The sequence below is a fragment of the Ornithorhynchus anatinus genome, chromosome 15, assembly GCF_004115215.2.
Source record: "Ornithorhynchus anatinus isolate Pmale09 chromosome 15, mOrnAna1.pri.v4, whole genome shotgun sequence".
Taxonomy (NCBI): Eukaryota; Metazoa; Chordata; class Mammalia; order Monotremata; family Ornithorhynchidae; genus Ornithorhynchus; species Ornithorhynchus anatinus.
The window spans coordinates 3,844,915-3,869,258 of NC_041742.1; the positions used below are offsets into that span (position 1 = coordinate 3,844,915).

Below are 24,344 nucleotides of genomic sequence, written 5' to 3' on the forward strand. Positions count from 1 at the left end.
ATTTACAGGGTTCCCACTCTGTGTTAAGCACGCTACTAAGTGCTTAGGAGAGAACAACAAAAGAAAAAGAAAACATGACTCCTATCCCAAGGAGCTTTCAACGTCTAGATCTGAGTTTTTCATTGAGGGCCTTCTGAAGATACAGCACTGTACTAGGAGCTTGAGAGTAAATGAAAGAGAAGCAGCATGACCTAGTGGAGAGAGCACAAGCCTGAGAGTCAGAGGGACTCTCTGTTCCAAACCCTGCTCCACACGTGTCTCCTCTGTGACCTTGGATGAGTCACTTCACTTCTCTGTGCCTCGGTTACCTCACTTGTAAAATGGGGATTAAGACTGTGAACCACACGGGGACAGGGACTGTCTAACCTGCTTGACTTGTATATACCCCAGCACCTACTAGAGTGCCTGGCAGATAGATAGTGCTTAACAAATACCATAAAAAAGAGTCCTGATCCTTACCCTCGAGGAGCTTACAATCTAATTATAAGGTTGGGTTCTTTTTCAACAGGGGATATCTTGCCATTCATCACTCCAGAGAAGGAGGATTTCACTGGTCTGATGCTCCTGGATTCCTTCTGATTAGAAGGACTGGGATGGGACTTTAAACAGGTATTGCTCCCCAGAACTCAAGGTACATGAAGTGGTCGGCAAGCTGTAATTGGGGCTGCTGAAAGCAGAGCTGCTGGAACTCTTCAACTGTTCCTGGGCATTCAGCAATAGGCTGCTATTTCTGCAAGAGGGATGAGGATTTTGGAGATGGCTGAGGATAGGATGAAGGGAGTCTGCCAATCTTAATCATCTGCTCCCATCTCCTGGGGGATCCAGGCCTGGATTCCACCTGATATTCCTGAGGGCCACAACTAGTAGTAAGATGGTGTTTCCTGCTGCTCCTGTCATGACAGTTAGGAGTAATAGAAACAGTATGGCCTAGTGGAAAGAGTAGGGGCCTGAGAGTCGGTGGACCTGGGTTCTAATCCTGGCTCCACCATTTACCTGCTGTGTGGCCTTGGGCAAGGCACTTCACTTCTCTGTGCCTCAGTTCCCTCATCTGTAAAATGGGGATTCAACACCTGTTCTCCCTCCTACTAAGACTGTGAGCCCTGGGTGGGCCCTGATTATCTTCTATCTACCCCATAGTCTAGAACAGTGCCTGGAAAGTGCCTGGTATGTAGTAAGCCCTTAAATACTGCAATTATTATTATTAGTAGCACATTATACCATATAGCATATAATATATCAAGCACTTAATAAATGTCATTGTGGTTATTATTGTCCTTCAGTTTAAAATGACCCTGTCAATGATGAGTTTACATCCAGGTCACAGGGCAAAGGGAGTCCTGGCTCTTCACAGAAAGGGGAGTGGGGTGGGATGGGTATGGGGAGGGGTCTGCTCCCAGGACCTCTCCAAATCTCAATACATAAAGGTAGCCCCTGGGTTTCCTGAGGGAGATTTCTTATGTGGTTCTGTAATTCTAGGTCCATGGCTGTTTAATACTGACAACTCCATCATAAACATTAAGTTGCAAAATCATTTCTCTCCCGGAGTAAAACAAATCTTCCTATGAATGTTACAATGGAGTGTGAGGAACTCTGACTTTCCACCCTACGGATTACGCTTCTGTCCTCAGGGCTAAAGGGGATTAGGGTAAAGGGTGGTGGAGTGTGAAAACCCTGATGGGAATGGCCTCCCCAGAGTGCTCAGATGGCTTGTCAGAGGGAGAACTGACCAGAAAAATGTCCAAGAAGTGATTTTGGAGATCAGAGCCATGTTCATAAGGGTCTTCCAAACTTCTTTTCTATCATTTTTTAGGAGGTTACCCCATCTTCAGATACACATGTTTTAGAGAGAAGGAAAAGCAGAAGATATTTTCCAGTTCACTCAACTTTATGAACTTCCCAGGAGATAATTCTGGGAGTGAAAAAAATGACATTCCAGTTTGTCTTGCTCTTGCAGCATTACTATTTGCTACTCCTTGGCCAGAAGAAACTCCTCTCTGGTGAGAAGTTAAGGGGGTGGCCTTAGTCCATACCTAGTCTTCCCAAGAGACATATTATTATTATTTCCTTCTTCATCATTGTAATAATTGCAATGAGTCCTCATTTAAGACCAGGTATAGATCCTGGCCCACCAATGAATCAGCAGTATTCACTGAACCCCTACTCCATGCACAGCATTGTACCATATACTAGGGAGATTACAAAAGTGGCAAAACATACTCTCCCTGCCCTCAAGGAGTTTGTAATCTAACACACTCCTGGTACTGATGGACCTATACTGCCCTCCCATCTGCCTCTGCTCTTGGGGTCCAGGAGGGAAAAGCTGATGAGATGTCGCCTTAGGAACCAAAGTGAAGGCAGCATTTCCTGGTTAATTTTCATGTCTGTCTCCTCTTATAGACTACAAATTTCTTGTGGCTAGGGATCACCCATGCTAGCACAGTGTACTTTCCCAAGTGCTTAGTTCAGTGCTTTGCACAAAGTAAGTGCTCAATAAATACTACTGACTGATCGCCTAAGGAGTGAATGAGCCCCTTATTGCCCAAGAGCCACAGGGGGAAGGAGGAAGTTGGACATAAACTGGCTGTGTTCCACTCTGAGAGAAACAGATTGGAGGAAAAGACAGAAAACCCCTAATACCACCCCACCCTGCAGACCGAAGCAGCTGTATTAAATCTAGCTATTTGGAGATAATTGAAAAACGTTCCCATTCTCGACCACTCTGCTATAAACAGGAAATAAAAAACTTCTAATTTGAGCCTGGAAATATGGTTTGGATAAGGCATTCAGTCCTGAGGTTTACAGCAGTATTCTACAATGTTCCTCTCATCTCCTTCCCCCATCTTTGATATTCTTCATGAACGGCTTTCAATCCCACACCCTTAATAAATAAGGTAAGTGTATTTCTCTCTGTCCCCTTTTTCCACAGGCATGCATAAAAAGGAACACACAATTCGCTCACCCTGGCCCAACGGAGGGAAGGAGCAAAAGTTCCTCAGCTCTGCAGGTGACCCACTCCTAATGCAGCCAATCAGAGTCAGGGGTTAAGTGGCCAAAAGAAAACAATACCACCCTGAAAGAAGGCAGGTCAGCTGGGAGAATAATAATAATGATAATAATATGGTTTTTGTTAAGCGATTATTATGTGCCAAACACTGTTCTATGCCTTGGTAAATACAAGGTAATCAGGTTGAGCCCCGTGGGGTTCACAGTCTTAATCCCTATTTTACAGATGAGGTAACAGAGGCACAGAGAGGTGAAGTGACTTGCCCAAGGTCACACAGCAGACAAGTGGCGGAGCCGGGATTAGAACCCAAGTCCTCTGACTCCCAAGCCCGTGTTCTTGCCACTATGCCATGCTGCTTTTCTTTCGTTTCAGGGAAAATGGAAAGAGACCAAATAATACTTTGAGGGAGTAAATTCAGCATGAGGGAAATTAAGCTGGAACATTACACACACTGATGCAGCAAAGAAAAATGGATGAATTTTCAGACCAGGGATCCTATTTGCTACCCCTACTGTATTTTCCCAAGCACCTTAATTTGTTGAGTACAATAATTTTCTCTTTCACCTTTGAGTCCTTCCACAATGGAGTTCTAACCTGCTCTGCCTGTCCTCATAAGAAAGTCTGTCCTTTCCCCTCATCATCTGGGTCACCCTTCTCAGTAACTTCTCCAGCTCTATCATGTTCTTCCAAAAATGTGGTGATGGCAAAATTATGGTTATTATTTTGTTTTTGAGTAGTAGTAGTATAAGTATCAAAAGAAGACTGGAACCTCCTTGCCTGTGGGCATCGTGTCTACCAATTCTACTATATAATGTACCTTCCCAAGTGCTTACTACAGTGCTCTGTACACAGAAGGCACTCAATAAATACCACTGATTGATAGTAATGGTATTTACTGAGCACCTACTCAATACAATGCACTATACTAACCTTTGGGAGAGTACTCTGAAAGCCCCTGACATATTCCCTGCCCACAGAGATCTTACACTATACTCCTTCCTAATTATCCCCAGAGGTATTTTGGGAAACCAAAGTTGGAGGATTACAAGCCATTACCTAACCACTTTCTTTCAACAAGGCCTTCTGCTTCCACAAAAAGATAAAAACAAAAATGGCGTGGTGAGGGGTGAAGTGTAAGTCTCTGCGGCTCTCCCTACAACAGTCTCCAGACTCTCTGCTTCGCTTCAATGTTAAAGAACTATCTGTTCAACTCAGCAGGAGTTTGGTCCCGGATAGTGGCTTACTGTCTTTGCGTTCCCAGTCTGTGCCGGGTCACACGTTGGATCTCCTGACTCACTGAGTGGGACCCTCAATGTCAAGTCCCAGCAGAGGACCAGAACACTAGGTTTGAAATATTAGTGACGGCAAAGTCTGTCTCCTGACTACACCACTAACTTGCCCATTTAGATACTGGTCTCTCTTCACTGCTTTGGTCAAGGCTATTAAAACCCTTTAGGTTACTCCAGGTAAACAATGTACTTGTACTTTAATACTATTACTGAGGGAAAGGACCTCCACCTTGTATGTTCAGAGATTAGAGGAGATGCTGAAAGATTTGACATTTCCTTGACTGGGCTACTCTAAGACACCTTGCAGGGTGCTGTCACTGAGATGAGGGAACTAAGGACTGAGTAAACTAAAGACTGTTGACCCACAGTAGTGGGGAATCTGAGGAATGACTCCCCTAAAATCAATTCTTTTACTTATCCTGGTCTGTTGACTCTTTCCTCTTCTTGCTTGCAATCCATTCCTCCTGTTGTTTTTTAGTTGTCTAACCCCACCTAGACTGTGAGCCCCAAGAAGAGGGACTGTGTCAGATTTGTTATGTTTCTATCACTCCAGAGTTTAGCATCGTGCTTTACATACAGCAAGTGCTTAACCAGTACCAGACCTCAGATAACAAAGAAGCAACGTTGATGTTACCTATCAAAACCTGTCCTCCTTCCTACTTAGACAGGGAGCTCCATGCAGGACAGGGACCTGTCCACCCTGATTATCTTGTAAATACCCCAGCGCTCAGTACAATACTTGGCACATAGTAAGCACTTAAACAACACCATTGCCATCATCATCATCATCATCAAAAATCCAACAGGCAAAATGGCTGTGGGGAGTTGGGTCTCAGCCACTTGATGTGGGTTTTAAAACTGCAACTGCAACTGCAATGTGAGAATAATGAGGAGGTCATGTACTGGGATATTTGCTGATCCTTACTCTATTAAGGGTGAATAATAATAATAATGGTATTTGTTAAGCACTTAACTATGTGCCAGGCACTATATTAAGCGCTAGGGTGGATACAAGCAGATGGGGTTGGACACAGTCCCCGTCCCACTTAGGGCTCACAGTCTCAATCCCCATTTTACAGATGAGGTAACTGAGGCCCAGAGAAGTGAAATGACTTGCCCAAGGTCACACAGCAGACAAGTGGCAGAGCCAGAATTAGAACCCATGACCTTCTGACTCCAGGCCCGTGCTCTATCCACTTCACCATGCTGCTTCTCTGAATCACCAACCTCAGTTAGTGAGCGAGCCCAGGGACAGGAGGGCAGTGGGTCTCTGGTGGAAAATTCCCTGCTCTGCTCCTTTAACCAAGAGAGATCATTTTTGCACCTGAGGCCTCACTGATTCCAAGGGAATCTGTGCTATTCAGTGGGCACAAAGAAAGAAAAAAAGGGAAGGAGAAAATCCTTCAAACTCTCCACATCTTCCTGGGCAGAAAGGGCTCTATGAGGAGCAGGGAACATCCACTTTTGGAGTCATTAAGTATAACACAAAGAAACAAAGGTCCCCTTACATCTACAGTCACTCGCTCTCAAACTTGAGAGCACTTACCTATTTCTGTTAGTGACACAATCAATTTACAGCATGAAGAAAAAGCTCATAAAGCTGGATGGCTCTCAGATCAACAGCTCTGATTCACAAATGTTAGCTTAAAGGCAATAACAACATCATTTTCTCTGATCACCCAGCGCTGACTGAATCAGCACTGGTGGGAGAGGAAAACTGTCACTCTTTTCAAACAGATTATTAGACCTTCCTGAAACTTTCCTAAAAAGTTTCCCTCACCCTCAGCAACTAGAAACTATTCAGTCGGGTGAGTTCACACTTTTTTTGCTCCAGAGTCTAGCCCAAGGCAGGTCACAAGGCATTCTGACCTTATCCAAACTGGAATGTGCCCCTGGCCCAGTTATCTACACAGGTAGGGGGAGGAGGGAGGGACTGGAGGGTAAAATCCAGCTCTGAGCACAAGGTCGGGCGTCTTATTTATTTTTGGGGGAGGTATTTATTAATTACTATGTGTCAAACACTGTTCTAAACGCTGGGGGTAGGTACAGGTTAAATAGGTCATTCACAGCCCCTGTCCTGCACGGGGCTCACAGTCTAAGTAGTAGGCAGAGGCGGTATTCAATTCCCATTTGACAGTTGAGAAAAATGAGACACAGAGAAGTTAAGGGACTGCCAACAGGCTATTGGCAGAGCCAAAATAAGAATCCTCTAACTCCCAGGCCCGTGCTCTCTCCATAGGCCTTACTGCTTCGGTCTACCTTCCGCAAGGTCCTCGTGAAACACCTCTGTGGCAGATGAAAGCGGCAGGGCTCAGCTGGGTTCGGGTAGGGGGGGACCATGACCAGCTACCTGCCGGGATGACCACGGCACCAAAACATTTTTGCCTTCTCCTTTCCTTCCCCCAAGTATGTCCAGAAAATTTCTCTTACGACGCTAACTGCTGGCATCCATCAAATGCTCTTTCCCTTTTTATTAAACACCATAGGGGGGTGGCTCTGTGAGCAAGTTTCCTAATTCTACTCAGTTAAAGCCTTATTAATGGCTGCTGGAGGAACCCCAGCGACCCACTTGCAAATCACGTGCCAGCGCTGAACGGCAACAGATGCAAGGCTATTTTGATCATTTAGCAACACGTAACCAGTCACAATATGTTTTAGAAACCGAGTCCCAAATTCATCCTTGAGACGCAACACGTGGACTTTGGGAACCCCCCTTTCGTTTCCCATTCTGATGGTTTACGGAGGGATAAACAGACCTTCTGAGGAGGAGTGGCTTGTTGCAGCGCCTCACTGCAGCACGGGAGCAGCTCCAAGTGCTGTCAGAGCTTATTTCCCCACTTGGAAATTTGTTCTGAGATGGGAATCTAACCCGATTTGGCAAATTCAGTCAAGTGTTCCATGGCTTAATTGCAGGCTCGTGTGCCTCAACTGCCATGTTTATATGGACCTGGGAAAGGCAGGACACAAGGAGAGAATTGAGCTGATACAAGGGCTGAGTCATTTCCAAGGGCTACAACCAGTAAGACAGACGAAGAGCCATATGGCCCTCATTCTTTATCCTCCTGCCAACTGGTCCTGTACTATATGGGACTAATAATTCGGCTACTAATGATGATGATGGTATCTATTATGCACCGATTGTGCAGTAAGTCAGTGCTGAGACAGATGGCTTAGTGGAAAGAGCACGGGCTTGGGAGGTAGAGGTCGTGGGTTCTAATCCCGGCTCTGCCATTTGTCAGCTGTGTGACTTTGGGTAAGTTACTTCACTTCTCTGTGTCTCGTTTCCTCATCTGTAAAATGGGGATTAAGACTGGGAGCCCCACGTGGAACAACCTGATTACCTTGCATCTACCACAGCACTTAGAACAGTCCCTGGCACATAGTAAGTGCTTAAGAAATACCATCATCATCATCATCATAATCATCGTTATCATCATCCAAAATGATCAGATTGGACATACTCCCTGTCCCACATGAGGCCCACAGTCTGAGGGAGGGAGAACAGGTATTTTATCCCCATTTTCACAGATGAAGAAACTGAGGCAGAGAGAAGGGAGGTGACTTGTCCAAGGTGTCACAGGAGGTACTAGAATCCCCATCTCCAGCTTCCCAGTCCTGAGGGCCTTCCACTAGGCCACAATGCCTTGTAGGGACACCTCTGACTAGTTCTGGACAACTTCAGAATGGCATCGGGCATTCCAAATGATGAAATCACAGGACCCTTTCCTTTGCAATTTGCACAGCGAAGGCTTTCTTGATGTTTTCTGGGCCTCAGTTATGACTGCTGTTACTCCGTTAACTTTGTGGGTTACAGGTTCTGACACGAGCAGCTGCTCCCAGTTCCATCCTCCAACTTGTCGCCCCCAGGCAGGTCCAGACTAGCCAGGCAGACCAGGGCCCCAGAATTTGCCCCGATATCTTCCTGGGCCAATTTAACACTGGGAGGGAGGAGTTGGCGGGAGAGACCTCTCTTTGGTGAAAATTTTCAACAATTTTCAACATTTTTTTGGGGTAGCAACGGGGCAGCGTGGCTCAGTGGAAAGAGCACGGGCTTTGGAGTCAGAGGGCATGAGTTCGAATCCCAGCTCTGTCACTTATCAGCTGTGTGACTGTGGGCAAGTCATTTAACTTCTCCGTGCCTCAGTCACCTCATCTGTAAAATGGGGATTAAGACTGTGAGCCCCACGTGGGACAACCTGATTCCCCTGTATCTACCCCAGCACTCAGAACAGTGCTCTGCACATAGTAAGCGCTTAACAAATACTTTTTTTTAATCAATTAATACTACTGATCATGTGCCCACAGGGTGCAGAATAATGCACTAAGCTCTTGGAAGAGTGCACCAGAAGGAAGGGGCATTCCAACAGCCACTTCGAACACTTATGTATTTATGTCCATCCTCAGCCTGGGGGTAACCACATTCAATTATTCAGATTCAACTGCTCAACCTTTGAGAAGCAGCATGGCCTAGGGGAAAGATCACGGGACTGCTTGTCAGAAGGACATGGGTACTAATTCTGACTCTGCCACTTAATAATATTAATGATGGTATTTGTTAAGCACTTAACTATGTGCCAGGCACTGTACTAAGTGCTTGGGTGGATACAAGCAGATTGGGTTGGACACAGTCCCCGTCCCATTTAGGGCTCACAGTCTCAATTCCCATTTTAAAGATGAGGTAACTGAGGCCCTGAGAAGTGAAATGACTTGGTCAAAAGCAGACAAGTGGCGGAGCCGGGATTGGAACCCATGACCTTCTGACTCCCACGGCCGTGCAGTATCCACTTCATCATGCTGCTTCTTAACTGACTGCACTTGACTGCAGTGTGACCTTAGGCGAGTCGCTTAATTTCTCTGGGCCTCAGTTACCTCATCTGGAAAATGGGGATTAATCCTGTGAACTCCATGTGGGACATGGACTATGTCCAACCTGATTATCTTGTTACTCCAGCGCTTAGTACAGTGCACGACACATAACAGGCACTTAACGAATACTGTAAGAAAGAAAAAAAAAGACTGCAATAATTTTTGTGGCCGTCTCCCCTGTCAGTTCTCCATACACAGGAAACATCTCTTGTGCACCTGTTCTACATTCCCAAGTGCTCAGTACAGTGCACTGTAGCTAGTGGAAATGCAATAAATACCAACACTACTACGAGAATACCTGGTCCCTGTCTTTTAAGGGGCTGACATTCCTGCCTGGAACCGTCTGAGGTCCTTTCCAGCAGTGTGATTCTGTGATTAGACTGTAAGCCTGTCAAACGGCAGGGACTGTCTCTATCTGTTGCCGACTTGTTCATCCCAAGCGCTTAGTACAGTGCTCTGCACATAGTAAGCGCTCAATAAATACTATTGAATGAAAGAACTCAGTCGGAGCCTGCAACTTCAAGAAAAGGAGCTACCAAATCTTTCAGAATAAATTCTAGGTTTTCTTCCCTTCCCTATCCTTGGTGCCGCCAGAAGATACCCATGGAAACTTCATTTTAACTTGTAGGAACATTTTAGGATCTTTAAATAGAACTCCGGCCCGTGCTCATGGTTGTCGTGCGGCACAGATGCATGCTTCTGTTTCCCGCTTGTGACATAAAGGATCCTTTCTCTTTGTTGCTTAAACCCATCAGGTCAAAAATGAAGCTGAAGGGAATGCTTGGGTGGCGGCCTGGGATGTGCCGGTGGTAGTTAATAATAATAATAATAATGTTGGTATTTGTTAAGCGCTTACTATGTGCCGAGCACTGTTCTAAGCGCTGGGATAGACATAGGGGAATCAGGTTGTCCCACGTGGGGCTCACAGTCTTAATCCCCATTTTACAGATGAGGGAACTGAGGCACGGAGAAGTTAAGTGACTTGCCCACGGTCACACAGCCGACAAGTGGCAGAGCTGGGATTCGAACTCATGAGCCCTGACTCCAAAGCCCGTGCTCTTTCCACTGAGCCACGCTGCTTAGTTTTGGGATTAGGGTGGGGTCTTGGGAAATGGTCATCTGTAGATTGTAAACGCCCCATTGTAGACTGTAAGCCCCTTGTCAGAAGGGTTTGCACCAACCAACTCTGCTAAGATTGTACTCTCTCAGGCATCTAGAAGCAGCGTGGCTTAGTGGAAAGAGCCCAGGCTTGGGAGTCAGAGGTTGTGGGTTCTAATCTCGACTCTGCCCCTTAGCTGTGTGACTTTGGGTAAGTCACTTAACTTCTCTATGCCTCAGTTACCTCATCTGGAAAATGGGGATTGAAACTGTGAGCCCCTTGTGGGACAACCCGATTACCTTGTATCTACCCAGTGCTTAGAACAGTGCTTGGCACATAGTAAGCGCTTAACAAATGTGAAATTATTATCATTATTATTATTATTATTACAACGTTCTGCACACAGCAGGCAGTCAATCAATACCATTAATCGATCGATTGAGTCGGGACCATGAAATCTAAATCAGGCAGGCTTTAGACTTATGACACTTTTGGTTCCTGAAAGCCGCACCTTAAGTTGAAAAGATCACGGTCAATTTTCTCCTAGGACCAATGTATAAGTGAGATCGCTGTAGGCAAGGAACATGTCTACCAACTCTGTTACAGAGGACTCATCTAAGTGCTCAGTCCAGTAAATACGACTGATTGATTGACTTACTGAAGGATTGGGTCCTGAACTACAGATAGATGCTCTATTTTTAGCCAAAAGATCCAGAGTTCTATACTCGGTCATATTTGACTAAAACAGCCCCACTAATGTACTTCTATTGAGTCAGAGAGGTTCTACAATACAGTAGCTGAATCTTATTTCATCAGAAATACAGTGGATGTGTTAACTCTTTCTGGTGACACCATCTGGGGATTGGGCAACATCTACCCTGCCCCACTGACCCTCCTTGAGCTTTTTTCCCCTTCTTGCCTCCTTGCTTTGGCCACTTGTAAAATGATTTGCCCATGGCCCCCAATGGACTACCCCCATGGGCCACCCCCATCCCTCCAGTGCCCACGCCCTTGGAGGCAGTGTCCTACTGGAGTGGGGTAAAGCCAAACCGATCTGTTGTCCAGTCAAAACAAATGTGCCGTAAAGCTGCCAGGGTGCCAATTTAGAAACGTCGCAAGTGCTGTCCGTTGTAAGTCAATACGCATTTCTTCAAGGAGGACTGTGGGTAACCGCCTGCGGTGGAAGGTCAGTGGCTCTAAAATGCCCACCGTTTTGTACCTCAACTGCTCCTTACCTCAGACTCCTTGTAGTAACGTTCGGGAATTTCGTCACTAGCGATGTCAATAAAGCAAACTTCTCTTTCCAGGTCTTTGGCTTCACTGTCAAAAATCTGAAAGAGTGGAGAGAGAAACATCTGGAGGTGAGTGACCATGGGGAGCCTCTTCCTGAAGTCAGGGGGTTAGGACAGACACAACTGGGGCAGGATCAGACCCCATCCCGCAGACCCAGGTGGCTTCGACCCAAGGCTCATTCTCCCTACCTGCCTCCACCCATATTCTTCGAATCACAAGTGGCTTTGACGCATGGTTCCTTTCATTTCCAATCAGCTTGGAACAACAGCACAACTGAGGGAAGGGCGGGGGGGGGGTGTGTGTGGGTAGATTGTATTCTCTTTCAGGGCAGTGATCATGCCTACTCACTCTACTATTCTCTCCCGTGTGTTTCAGTACAGTGCTAGATACATAACCAACACTCAAAAAATACTACTGATCGATTGACTGGGAACTGTTCATCTTGAAACGTTTGATTTCCTGCTAAATCTTTGTTCTTTCTTCTGCTAACCCTACTCAATTTTTATCCATTTCCCCCATTAGACTGCAAGCCTCTCGAGAGGACAGAATGTGTGCCTTAATTTTGTCATATTCTCCCAAGCTCTGTATAGAGCTTGGTGCTCGGTAGGTTATAATAACAATGTGCTTACTAGGTGCCAAGCTCTGTACTAAGCGCTGGGGTATATACAAGACGGTCAGGTCAGACACGATAGTCTGGTCAGATGCTCAATAAACGCCACTGATTGACTGACTGACTTACTGACCCAAGAAGTGCTATATGACTGCCGTAGCTCCTTTGGCAAGGGGCTACGGCTAGGAATGGGAAGAAAAGTCAAGGAGAGGATAAAGACAATTTCTGCCTGCTTTGCAAGGCAGCTGCTCGCATGCACATACGGCAGTACAGAGCAATGCAGTCGGCGTGATGGCTTGTCCTCATGCTAGACCGCCAGCTTCGGTCCAACTCCGCCGGCTGGCTGCCTATCCAGTTTGGGGGAATATTCTTCCCCTCCCATATGACTCGTTGCTAAATTTAGCTGACTTTAGAATCCACTTAATCTTAGGTGGAGAGCTCAACTGCACTATCCTTGGGATGACTCCCTATTGGGGAATTCTAGGTTCCAGAAATTGTGTCAACCTTCAGATGAAACAGAGGGTACAAGAACAGGGTGGTAGGTCACCAGGAACTAGAACTTCCGAGACTAAAACCTGCATTGGTCCGGGGGGCTCTCCCAACGGTTGATTTCCATAGGAAGGAATCATTATTGTTATTGTTATCATTATTACTATTAACATTATTATATTCGTTAAGCGCTTATTTGTCAAGAACCGTCCTAATGGCTGGGATAGAGATAAGTTAATCAAGTTGGACAGAGTCCCTGTTCTATATGGGGCTCAAAGTCTAAGTAGGAGGGAGAACAAGTATTGCATCCCCATTTTACAGTTGAGGAAACGGAGGCACTGAGAAGTGAAGTGAGTTGCCCAAGGTCACATGGCAAAAAAATGCCAGAACCGGGATTGGAACCCGGGTTCTCTGACTTCCAGGTTCTCTGACGCCACACTATTAGCCAAGCATCCTTAGATTGGCTCCCGACACTAGGCCACCGGTTCCATCTTGTTGCCAGTCTTCTGTGCTATACTCTGCCTCAAAATGACCAGGCTCAATGGCAGTCTGTTCCAACTCCCACTTCCCTTCTTCAGGGTACTCAGATCACCCTCGCTGGATTTTCAGAAAGAGATTACTTCTTATGGGAGATTAGGGGTAGCAAATAGGTTGTCTTTAGAGCTCAGGATTGATTCCTTGTTCGGATCCAATCCCCCAACTGTCACTTGAAATCCAGTGCTTTGGGAGCACAGAAAGCTGAGGGGGGAGGGGAGGATGGACTCTTTCCCATCCAGATAAGCAGGAGGCGAGAGACAGCGAAGGAGTTTTAGAACGTGGATTAGAGTCCACCGAATGAAACAGAAGGCCTCCCCGTCTGTGGGAGTCTGTCTCGCCAATGTGAGGAGAGAGAGAACGGGGGAGATCTTTGCATCGCTGGGAAAATTGCTAAAAAGACATAGCTAGGTGTTCAGCCCTGGGAGAGAGAAGCTGGGGGAATTCTTCAGTTGGCAGCTAAAAATAAACCCACGGGTGAAATTTAGCGGATCAAATCAAATGAAAAATGCGTGGAGGAGTGCTGTACGGGTGCCTCAATGGCCTGAGCTTGGCAAAGAGATGACACTTTGCTGGAGAAACTTGCCTGCCCAACTGGATCCAGGCCAACAAGAATTGGGTGTCGGGGGAAGTCTGCTTTATGGGGCTACTCTGTTTCAGAGAAAAAAAACACATGCATCCTTCACTCTGGCCGCCAGCCTCCGGGCTAGCCTCTGTTACTACTGCCTCCCCACTCACTGCAGCCAGGTGAGCTGTGAGGCAGAGACGACCAATGGGGGACATTCTCCTGACTAATCCCCTCCTTCAGGAAGGGGGGTGGAATCAGTGGGAGTGGCTGCAGCTGTGCCAGGGCAGTAACCATGGCAGGTCGAGGGACTCCTTGCCCAGAAGTGGCCTCCCTCTACCCTCCTTTGGCTCTCAGTAGTAGTGCCTGAAGTCGGGGGCAGAAGATGAGGAGGAAGAGGAGAAGAGGAATCACAGGGCTAGGGAAAAGGGAGGCGAAGGGACCTTCAGGGCAGGTGGGGTCCTCAGCCGGTCTTTGCTCTGAGTCTCTAGTCGCCCTGGGAGGTTGGACGGGCCCTCCCGAGGTCACCCACTCTGTTGCCTGCTTCCAGGCTGGACTGCTGCTTGCCAACCGAAGCAGAGTGAAAGCCATCTGAATCCCTTCCTCCAGCGAAGCAAGGGTCCACCTGCAGGGAGGACCACAGAGGTCACCCTTCAGCCCACACCACGACCACAACACACACTCCACTGCTGCTGAGTCTCTGTGGGAATTGGGGTGGCTGGGGAGCAGGGGTCAACTCCATTTGCCAAGGTCAAAAGTTACTCAAATAATGGCTGCTGAGGAGAGTCTTGAGGTCTCCTAACATTTCACTTTGGTCTAACAGCTCAATTCTTCCCCTAGGGTAAAGTGGTGGAAAACAATCCAGAGCAGTTATTCCATCCACATTCCTTCCCACACCCTTCCTTGGACAACTTGCCCCCAACATCAGGGGCCCAGGGTAAGCTGGCCCAGAAAAATGGAGGGAAAACAAACCCCGTTTCATTAGGGATCAGTCAGCACGTGGAACCACTCCTCTGTGCCTCACGAATACCAGTTAGAGATCCGAGCCAAACCATCAGCTCTTTTGGGGGCTGATGAGTGACTCGTCGGTGAAAACTCCTGGAAGAGATGCATCTTGTCATTACGGAATCGGCAAGCTCTGCCAGGGTGCCCACCTGATGACACTGAAGGGGGGAGCACATTCTGACTCCTTCAGCTTCAACGGCAGAAGCTCTCTTCTGCGCCGAGCACCGGGGCTCAGCTCAGAAAGAGTGTCACGATGCTCTCTCCCTCGACGAGAGTGGAATAACATTTCGTTCTCTGCAGATATTTAAAGCTCTTCCGTCAATAAGGAACTCATAGCAGGGAACTGCTCTTCAGTTTCTGTCTCTGCCTCTGACTTACTGTGTGTCACCTGAGTTCCCTCATTTAAAAGACCAGAGGCAAATAACCTTTTTTACCTTCTCACGGGAGTGATAAGGTTCCATAAGCAAGGTGCACTGATTTCTCTGGCAGAAAAGTGTATATGACCGTCTTCTCAAGCGCTAAAAGAAATAGGATTAGGGCATAGGAAAACTGGGTGGAGAGGAGCTGAGTCTTGGGGGCTTCTTAGCTTCAGGACCTCTTCCATACCAATCTGCACGGTGTGAAGGACTCGCCCCACTGAAAGACTGTAAATTGGTGGTGTGGGTAGAGAAGAGGTGGAACCTTTTGGGTATTTGGGAGTGTTTCCTGTTGCCTGGACTGGATAGTTGAGTCTAGCTTCTTGAGGGCAGAGAGTGAGTATCCTGCTTCTATTGTATTCTCCTAAATGCTGAGCACTCAGTAGGTGCTCAATAAATATCACTGACTGATCAGTTGATGTGGGGGAGGTGAGCAACCTGGCTGGGAAGCACTAATTTAAATGTTTAAAATGTTCAATGTTAAATTGTTTCTATATCTGTCTCCCCTTAGTCAGTGAGCTCCTTTAAGAGAGGGACTATCTTTTATTCAATTTTCTACATACCGTCTCCAGCTACTACATGATTTTATGCACTGTAAGTGCTAACTAATGTTAGTGATAATGATGGCACTGAAATTATTATGACTGGGTGGACACGTCCACTCTGTTCCTTAAGAACATCCTTTTACGGTGTCGAGAACTAAATTTGGAGGAAACCCTGCAGAGGCATCACCTTCCGTTTCAGGAATGATTCAAGAGGCCCGCTTAAGTTCTCATGCACCCTACATCGGCCTGGTCCGGGAAGTTACAGGGGAGCAAACTAACTGGAATTATGCATTGAAATATGTGTCCACCAAGAAAAAACAGCAGGAGCAGAGGCATCAGGTTCTATCACAAGCTCCATTGCTTGAATGCTTGATTTGTCAGGGAGAGGGTTACTTTAAGCAACTTGAGGGCAGGGATCATGTCTTTAATTTTTATGGCACTTTCCAAAATCCTTAGAACAGTGCCCCCTGCACATAGTTGGATTTCAATAAAACTACTGGCAAATTTAAAGATTCTCAAAAGAGATCTCTATCACTAGATCAATCCCAGTTTCACCCAGTCAAGGACCACATACGCTTCCTCCACGACCCCCCGGCCCCTTGCACTCAATCAATGGCCTGGATTCCTGATGCTGCTCTTGAAGCATCTCTGTTCTAAGCTGGGACATGAATTGTGAGCTTGTTCCCTGGGCCGTGGTTAATGAAGCCAGGCAAGAACACTCCATCTGCAGCTGATAATGTGACTGAGAGGCCATACTGGGTCTCCCTAGGCTCCTGCCTCCCACAATCCCATTGCCCCTGGGCAAAAGTCTGCACTAGTAATGGAAAACTAGGTGACCCCTGAACTCCGATCACCAAACTATGCTGAGCCCTGTGGGCTTCTGCCCCAGTCTGTCCTCAGGGTCTTGAGGTCTTCTCCAGTGAGACTGCCAGAGGAACTCAGACCGTCTTTCTCATCCTGAAGGATGAGCCTCGGTCTCGAGACGTCAGGACCGAAAACCTGACTGCACTAAGCCATTCGCGGCTTCAAAGCGTGTTTCGAATGGACCCAATTTACGGTTGCATGGGACACGCCCGGCCTCCGACAGCCTCTTTATAAAGCGCCACTGAGACCAATGGGTAGTCAGCCACTGACCCAAGTCCACCGACAAAAGTTAGAGCTCTGCCTAGTTGCTCACCAAATTTCCTGGAGATTCAGGTACATATGCTGATGCTCCCAAACTCTCTGACCTGACTCTTGAGGTTGAGCTGCAGCATCACAGGAAGTGAACCTACTCGACTTCATTCTCCTAAAACGCTCTCCTCTTCACTGGGCTTACGGAGTAGGATGGCTGGGTAAAGCCAACTCATCAATCAGGGGTTAGCTTGGGGGGATGGAGCGGACGAGCCTGCGAAAATGCTTCCTGGCAAACAATCTCGTCAAGGCCTGGCGCTGACATCGTGATTGCTCTCAGGGAGCAGGAGGGCAGGCGAGAAATGAGCTGACGGGAAGCTTTTCAGCCCCGTGACATAAGCGATGGGACTTGATTCTCTTCTCAATTAGGTGGAGATGATACATGGGTTGAGTCTCTGGGATATGAGGGTGTGAGCCCCTGCCGCCTCCTTGCTTACCTCACATTTAGTTTCTTTTTGCCCGAAGGGGTCCATCTCCCAGGCTCCCGCTCCTCGGTAATGAGCTCCGGTCTTGTGAGGAGTGGGTTGCAGCCATCTACTACCCAGCCCCGGGAAACTTATTGCCCAAGACTGTGGCCTGGAGTGAACCGTACCCTGACAAAAGCACTTCCTCTCTCTGCCCTTAACTTCCGATTCTTGTGTTTTTTAAATGCTCCCACTGCCTGTACTTTATTCCTGTTTTTTATGAGACTGCCCTCCCCCATCTAGATTCCGAGCAGTGCTGGGGACAAGGATTTTGAGTGGTTTATCTTGTACCTGTCCTGGACACAGTACTCGGCAGACAGTAAGCACCTAATCGATGATTATCTATATAACCTAGGATGTCACTGCCCCCAGGGGTGGGAATCAGGTGAGCTGGGGAAATTTGGTCAATAAGGAGCCGGACACAGGGGCGAGAACACGGCTCAGCACTGCACTGTGGCAGCTGGGGGCAAACAGGGATGTTACTATTTTGTTTTCTTATTTGCACAAAGAGCTTGAAAACTCTAAGAGACCAAATGAAATGCAAAATTCAGGTGGCGTATCTGCCACAAAATGCCTTTCTTCCCCCTTTCTCCACCCTCCTCAGTGCTGCAGAAAACAAGAAACCAACAGAGACAGAAGGCTAGCCAGAGCAGAAAGTGATAACAATATATTAGGAAGACAGAAGGATGGGAATAACTTAGGGCATTGTTCCAACAGCTCCGAGATGGAATTTAATGGCCAGAAAAAGGCAGATAAATACACCTGGGGAAGAAGACCAGCCAAGAGATAAATTGGGGGAGTGTTATCAAGAAAGTGGTCATGGAGAGAGAGATATTTAGGGGTAAGAGTGGATAACACTGGGGATATGAATCCACAGCATGATACCTTTGAGGGAAAAGGCCATTTCTATTCTGGGATGGGTGTCTAGAGAGGTCTCTCGCAAATCAACTGAGGGTTAAGAGCCACTTCACACTGTGTCAGAAAGGCTGTACATGGAGGGCCGGGGTGAGTTCAGGTAGGAGAGATAAAGGAGGAGAAGAAATGGTTCAAAGTGATGAAGGGCTTCGGCAAAACCTATGAGTATGGGCCCAGGGAATTGATTTTGCTGGAAGAAGCAATGCTTTAAAAAGAGAGTTAAGCCATGGTAACTAATTCAACAGAGAGCAGAAAGCCACACCGAGCGGCATTCAGTGCTGGGACTTAATTAATGTAGTGAAAGATCTCTAAGTGCCCCATACTGTACACTGTCTAAATTTAAAGAGCTGTACCCCAGAGCCATTGCAACTGTGGCCCAGTAAAATACTGGGTTCAAACTCTGACTTCAGGGTAATCTTCAACTCTCCAAGTGCTTTCTTGAAATGAAGGTCTTGTCTCCGAGTGGGTTTGGGTAAATGGAAGTGGCTCTGAACCCTGCTGAGTGCCTTGATGGGGTTTCCTATGGGGAAATGCAGATGAGCCCCAGTCCTGAGGCACAGGACAGAAGAGGCGTGGCCTAGTGGAAAGAGCAGGCATTGGGAGTCGGAGGACCTGGATTCTAATGCCGGCTCTGCCACCTGCCGGCTGTATGACCTTGGGCAAGTCACTTTGTTTCTCTGTGCCTCAGGTACCTCATCTGTAAAATGGAGGTTAAATTCCTGTTCCCCCTCTCCTTGGACTGTGTGCTCTATGTGGGGCAGGGACTGTGACCAACCAGATCATCCTGACTCTCCCCCTGCACTTAGGACAGCATTTGGCACGAAGTAAGTCCTTAACGAGTACCACAGTTGTCATTTTTAGGAGGCTGACCAGTAATCTTCCTAAAAGAAATGTCAGAAGCCACCAGTGATGTCTGAATGGAAAATCTCTCCTCACATCTCCTTCTAATTTCAATTTATAGAGGGGTCTTTGGTTCCCTCAACTGTTGGTTTCCTAAAACTCTTAGCAAATCAGTATTCATGCAGGAATTGGTAAATAATGTCTCTACTGGGGGTCAGCTTTCAATAGAATCATAGCAGTGGTAAGGGTATTGTTTCTCTTCCGGCCTCTCCACCTCCCATTTCTTCCTGAACGTTTTTTTTTGAGTGAACAGTGAAGCTCTTTCATTAGGCAGCCAAGCTCCCAGCCCAGAAACTTTCTTCAGGGCTCCGCTGAGAATCTGTCCCGCCCACCCTAGATGAGGGAAGTGGAATATAAGGAGATGGCCAGTAGAGGCCAGTATGGTTGAGAGAAAAACACCAAGCAATTGGAAAGCAAGGAGGTGAAAGCAAGAGGCCCAGGGGCCACTGTTGGTAGGGGAGTGGGCTTCTGGAAGCACCTGAGAGGACTGGGGAGCTGAAAGGAAGCCCAGCAGGAACTGATATAGGGAGGTTCGAGCCTTCCTGATCTAGCTGAGCAGGAGGAGATTTCTGAAACTCAGTAAATGGTTCCCACTCTTTTTGCCCACGAGAATGGCGGATACTGGGGATTCTCTTGGTCCTTCGTACGATGTCCCTGGCTGCTCAGGCAAGAAGTAGTCATCTGTTCTTTCCAGTATGTCAGACCCACTTAAAATAATTCCTGGAGGAGAAGGTGACCAGATCTTTGTTCGGGAAAACCCAGCCGCTTAATCTCCACATACAGAGGATTCCTAAATCGCACATCATCATCACTACCGCCAACAGAGTTTACAAAGCACTTAATGGGTGCCGGACACTGTACCGGATGCCTATGAAGCACTGCGCTAGCGCAAGGAAACAAACGGACCGGTTAGCCTGGATAGTGACAACGCCCCTTTGTGGAAATGTGGCACCACTGAGTGGTAAGGTTCACTATGGGACCTTAGTTTCTACAAGGAGCGGGCCACCCCCTAAAGACACATGGCCGCTCCCACCTCTGCCTGTAGGTGCCTGCACCAAAGTTGTAGGGAGGGGGAAGTGGAGAGAGAGAAACAGAGAGGAGGCTGTCAGGGACCCAGGACTGATGAGCCGATCCGAGCCCCGCAGGAGTAGCAAGGCGGGCCCCTTGCATCCTTGGAAAACAGGAAAGCTGCTTTCAATGAGTCACGGAGCCAGAGTCCCAAGGTGTTCCTGAGCTGTATCTCCTTCCAACTCATTCTTGGCTTTGCTCTTTACCAAGACAAAGGAATGGGCACCAGCCCAAAACCACTTAAGAATTACAGCAGATTGTATCTAATATCTATTCTGGAGGAGAAGGCGAAAAAGAACAAATTGTTACATGGTCCTGCCAGTTGTGTTTTGTTTTGTTTTCCCCTCTACGTGGTCGTGTTTTAGAGTCACAGTAAACATGAGGTGGCAACTACACACAACTTCTTGGCTGGACTTTCCAGGAATTCTCCGGCCAGCCCTCCAATCCCCGTGGCTCTCTTCAGAAGGTAATCTTCCACCCCGACCCTCTCCCCAAGTTTGCTTCTTCCCTCAAAGGGGACCGGCGAGAGATCTAGAGGAGTTCTGGAGGACAGCCAGTCTCGTGACAGGGTGGACGGGATGGGCAGGGGGGTGGGGAGTGCTCCTTGGATCTGAGTTCCTGAGGCCAGGAATCTCGTGGGTTTTTAGGTTCATCTGAGCTCTGGGAAACAAGGGTGATACATTCTTGCTGACTGATTGATAATATAGAAAATACTGTGGGAACTCTGGACCTAAGGGCCACCTTGTCTCAAGTCTGAAGGATTCGGGGAGCGGCGAAGGCAGAGGAATCTCCTATCCCAGAGCTCTTAAAGCACCAAACAGACCTCCATTAAGGTCCTTGGTGGGCAGGGCATGTATCTTGTACATCTACTGTACTTTTCCAAATGCTTCATAGAGTGCATGGCACACAGTAAATCCCAATACTACTACCTCATTCATTCTTTCAATCGTACTGCTACCCCATCTGCTTGGCCTGGGCTAGGTGTAACCGAGTCCGGAGATGATCTATCAAGTTCCCATCCGGCCCCAGGAGCGAACCAATGGGCCAAGGTCAAGTGCTCATAATTTCACACCTTGTTTTATCTCTGAACCCAAGTGTCAGTATCAACATCACGCAGTTCACCCATCAGTCAAGCAGTAGTGTTGACTGAATCCCTTCTCTGTGGCAAAATGCTGTCCTGTGTCTCTGAGAGAGAGAGAAAAAGGCACGATCCCTATCCTCAAGGAGTTTATGATATAGTAGGAGTTGCTCAATAAGCAGTTGACACAGCAGCACTAACCCTAGCCTTATTCTTTCCTTGGGTTGGGCCCAAGTTTGAGGTGGCTTTGACCAGAATTAAAAATGCACTCTTGGCCACAGTCTTAGTCTGATGCTGCAATAGACCCAGCAGGGAAAACCCCACTTCTCTTTTTCAGCCTTCCTGCCCCTCCCACTAAAAGCTCCGTCCTCCTGCTGCGAGGGGTAAACTGTCTGAGGCTTTTGGATCAGCGGAGATCAGCAGTTGGACCGGAAAGGTTGAGTGATCCCTAGATCTCTGCTACTGCTTCAGGCTGAAAGTCGAAGCTGGCAAGTGTATTGGGTCTGCCTTGATCTTCATTGTAATATTCCTTTTGTTCTTTAGAATGCTTGGGACCCAGATGGAATTCCCCGCCTGCCTGACTGCTCTGCTGCCTTGCTGTGAAGGATGAAATGGATTTGGGTAGGCTGGCTCTGTAAGGGTCATTTGGAAGACTTATCGAACCATCTGAGCCCTGAATGGACATTAAAGGCAACAGGAGTCATAGTAATGGTGTTTACTGAGCATCCACTAAGTGCCACGAACTGTATTGAGCGCTTGAGAATATGAGACTGAAGAAGTGGCACATTCCTTGCCCAAAAGGAGTTATTTGCACTGTATTTCCCTTCCTCGGCCCTGGGCTAAAGTGCTGGCTTCTTAAAGGTGAACGCAGTGTGGTCTCACAAATAGTCACTTTCTGGAACAAAGAGCAGTTTGTCCTGGGCAAGTGAAAAAGAACGTTGATTTAATCTGTGTATCCCTCCTGGGGCATCAATAGGCTCACGTCCCTGTTTGGAATGCCTCCCTCTGTGAGGAGAAAAGGCATGTATGTGTCCAGCTGGAGTCCATGTTCCCCTCCCTCCAGAAAGAGCAGAAGTGAAGATGCTACACATCCTGCCCTCAGGAAGCTCTCCTTCCTAGCACTAACACCCAGCGGGAGATATTTCCAACAAGCATCCACACCCCATGAATTTGCCCATCTCACCAAACCCAGAAGATGAAGGTGTTGAGTTTAGGGAAGGGGCTAGAGCACCAGAATTTGGCTCCTCTTTTCTTGGGCAATGGGGCTGACGACTCCTGCTTTGTCCGATCAGGCTAATGGCACCCGCTCCTTTCCCCCAAGCTAATCGGCAGTTGAGAAGTGAGGAAACAAGTTAATAGGCTAGGGAAATCTTCTAGCAAGCCTTCTTCCTGTTTCTGCCCCAGGAGTGGCCTTCCTGGCTTGGCCTTCCTTCCTGGACTGACCTCTCAGAACAGGCAATGCTTCAGTTCACCCTCACAGCCGCAAATGAAAGCCTCTGCTTTGGGGGTGGAAAGAACATATCAGTCTCAGGAATGCCCCATGCCTGACCTCTTAACTCTGACACGATCAGCTTTCCAGGAGGGTGTTAGCCTTGGGGAGCCTCATCCAAACCTGCTGAATTTAACCAAACTCAAGGGTGTGAGTTGGAGGACCTAGGTCTGATCTTGGCTCCAGGACTTGTGTGACCTTGGGCAAGTCACTTTCTCTAGATCTCAGTTTCCTCATTTATAAAATGGGGATCCAATACCTGTTAGACTGAGCCCCACACGGATAGGGACTGTATCTAATCTGGCTGAGAGAGTGTTCTCCTTTCTTTCCTTTTTTTTAAAACGGTATTTGTTAAGTGCCTATTATGTGCCAGGCACTATGCTAATGCTGGGATAGATAAAAAGCTAATCAGGTTGGACAAAGTCCATGTCTCACATGGGGCTCACAGTCTTAGTCCCCATTTTATGGATGAAGTCACTGAGGCTCAGAAAAGTGACTTTTCTTCCGACTGCAATATTCTTGTGATGGATGATGGAGAAAATCCCATCGCTCCTCATCCCCTGATACACCCACGATTCTGGAAAGAACAGGGAAAGAGAAGAGGAAGAGGAACTCGGAAACTGGCCTGACCGCTTCATTTCTTTCATCAGTTGCTAGGCTTTTTCCTGAAGCCACAAGCTCATGCTAAACATTCTCAGGTTTTTCACCTCCTTCCAAATCGCACTATGAGGCAGGACTGGGCCAAAAGCTTTGGAAACGAGATTCTCTCACCAGATGCTAGCCACTTCCCCATCCCCAGACGCCGGCGGTTCTGACTAGCTCCAGAAACTCAGAGGCCACCGCTAGCTGCAAACTATGAAGGAGCCAGTTGGCCTAAAAGCGTCGACTCAGTAAGGGCTTATTCAACTACTCTCATTCCCTTCCATTAGAGGAACTTCCCCGCATTCTGGGTCCAACACCACAGGTGGCCCTTAAGATCTGCGAAGCAGCCCGGAGTGGCTTGTTGGCTCCTGAAGCCTCAGTTCTAATCCTGCTCCTTTCCCATTGCCAGCTGTCCCAAACTGTGTTGGTGATCCTTCCAATTTCTTTTCCAGCCTTCTGCTGCCACCCACTCTCCCTGGACCCAGGCAGTTTTCTCTGCTCCAGTGGGGTTTCCTCTGGCTGCGAATGGGGAAAGAGGTTTGGGCAAAAACTGTTCTCTCTCCAGCTGAGCAGCAAGAAATGACTCTGCCCAAGCGACAGGCATCCGAGGTTCGGATCAGGGAGGCTCTAAGTCTAGGGCCAAGCAAATGTCCAGCAACCCCTCGGTTTCTGAAAAGGAAAATCTTTCTGCGCATAAGGGTGCTCCGAAAAGAGAAACTGAGTTGTGAGGACCGAGGAAGCCCACGGAGAACCTTTTCAATAAGGCTTGCTCAGTAACAAGCCCCCTTTCTGCCCCACCTCCTTCTTCCTTCTCACAAAAAAGAGAAAGAGTCTGGCTTGGAGCCTAAACTCCTTTACTTGTGATGCTAATCTTCTCATGTTGGCACCAAGCCATCACAA

General features: G+C 47.6%; 1 protein-coding gene across 3 annotated transcripts in view; it reads right to left on the reverse strand.

Annotated features, from left to right (window-relative positions):
* The window catches only part of PITPNC1 (phosphatidylinositol transfer protein cytoplasmic 1), a 160,033-nt gene that overhangs the window by 21,485 nt on the left and 114,204 nt on the right, over positions 1–24,344 (reverse strand). For all 3 annotated transcript variants that reach the window (XM_029079665.1, XM_029079664.2, XM_029079667.2), the window contains exon 6: positions 11,494–11,589. In XM_029079665.1, coding sequence (XP_028935498.1) covers positions 11,494–11,589 — 96 coding nt within the window. The remainder of the gene's footprint in view (positions 1–11,493; positions 11,590–24,344) is intronic.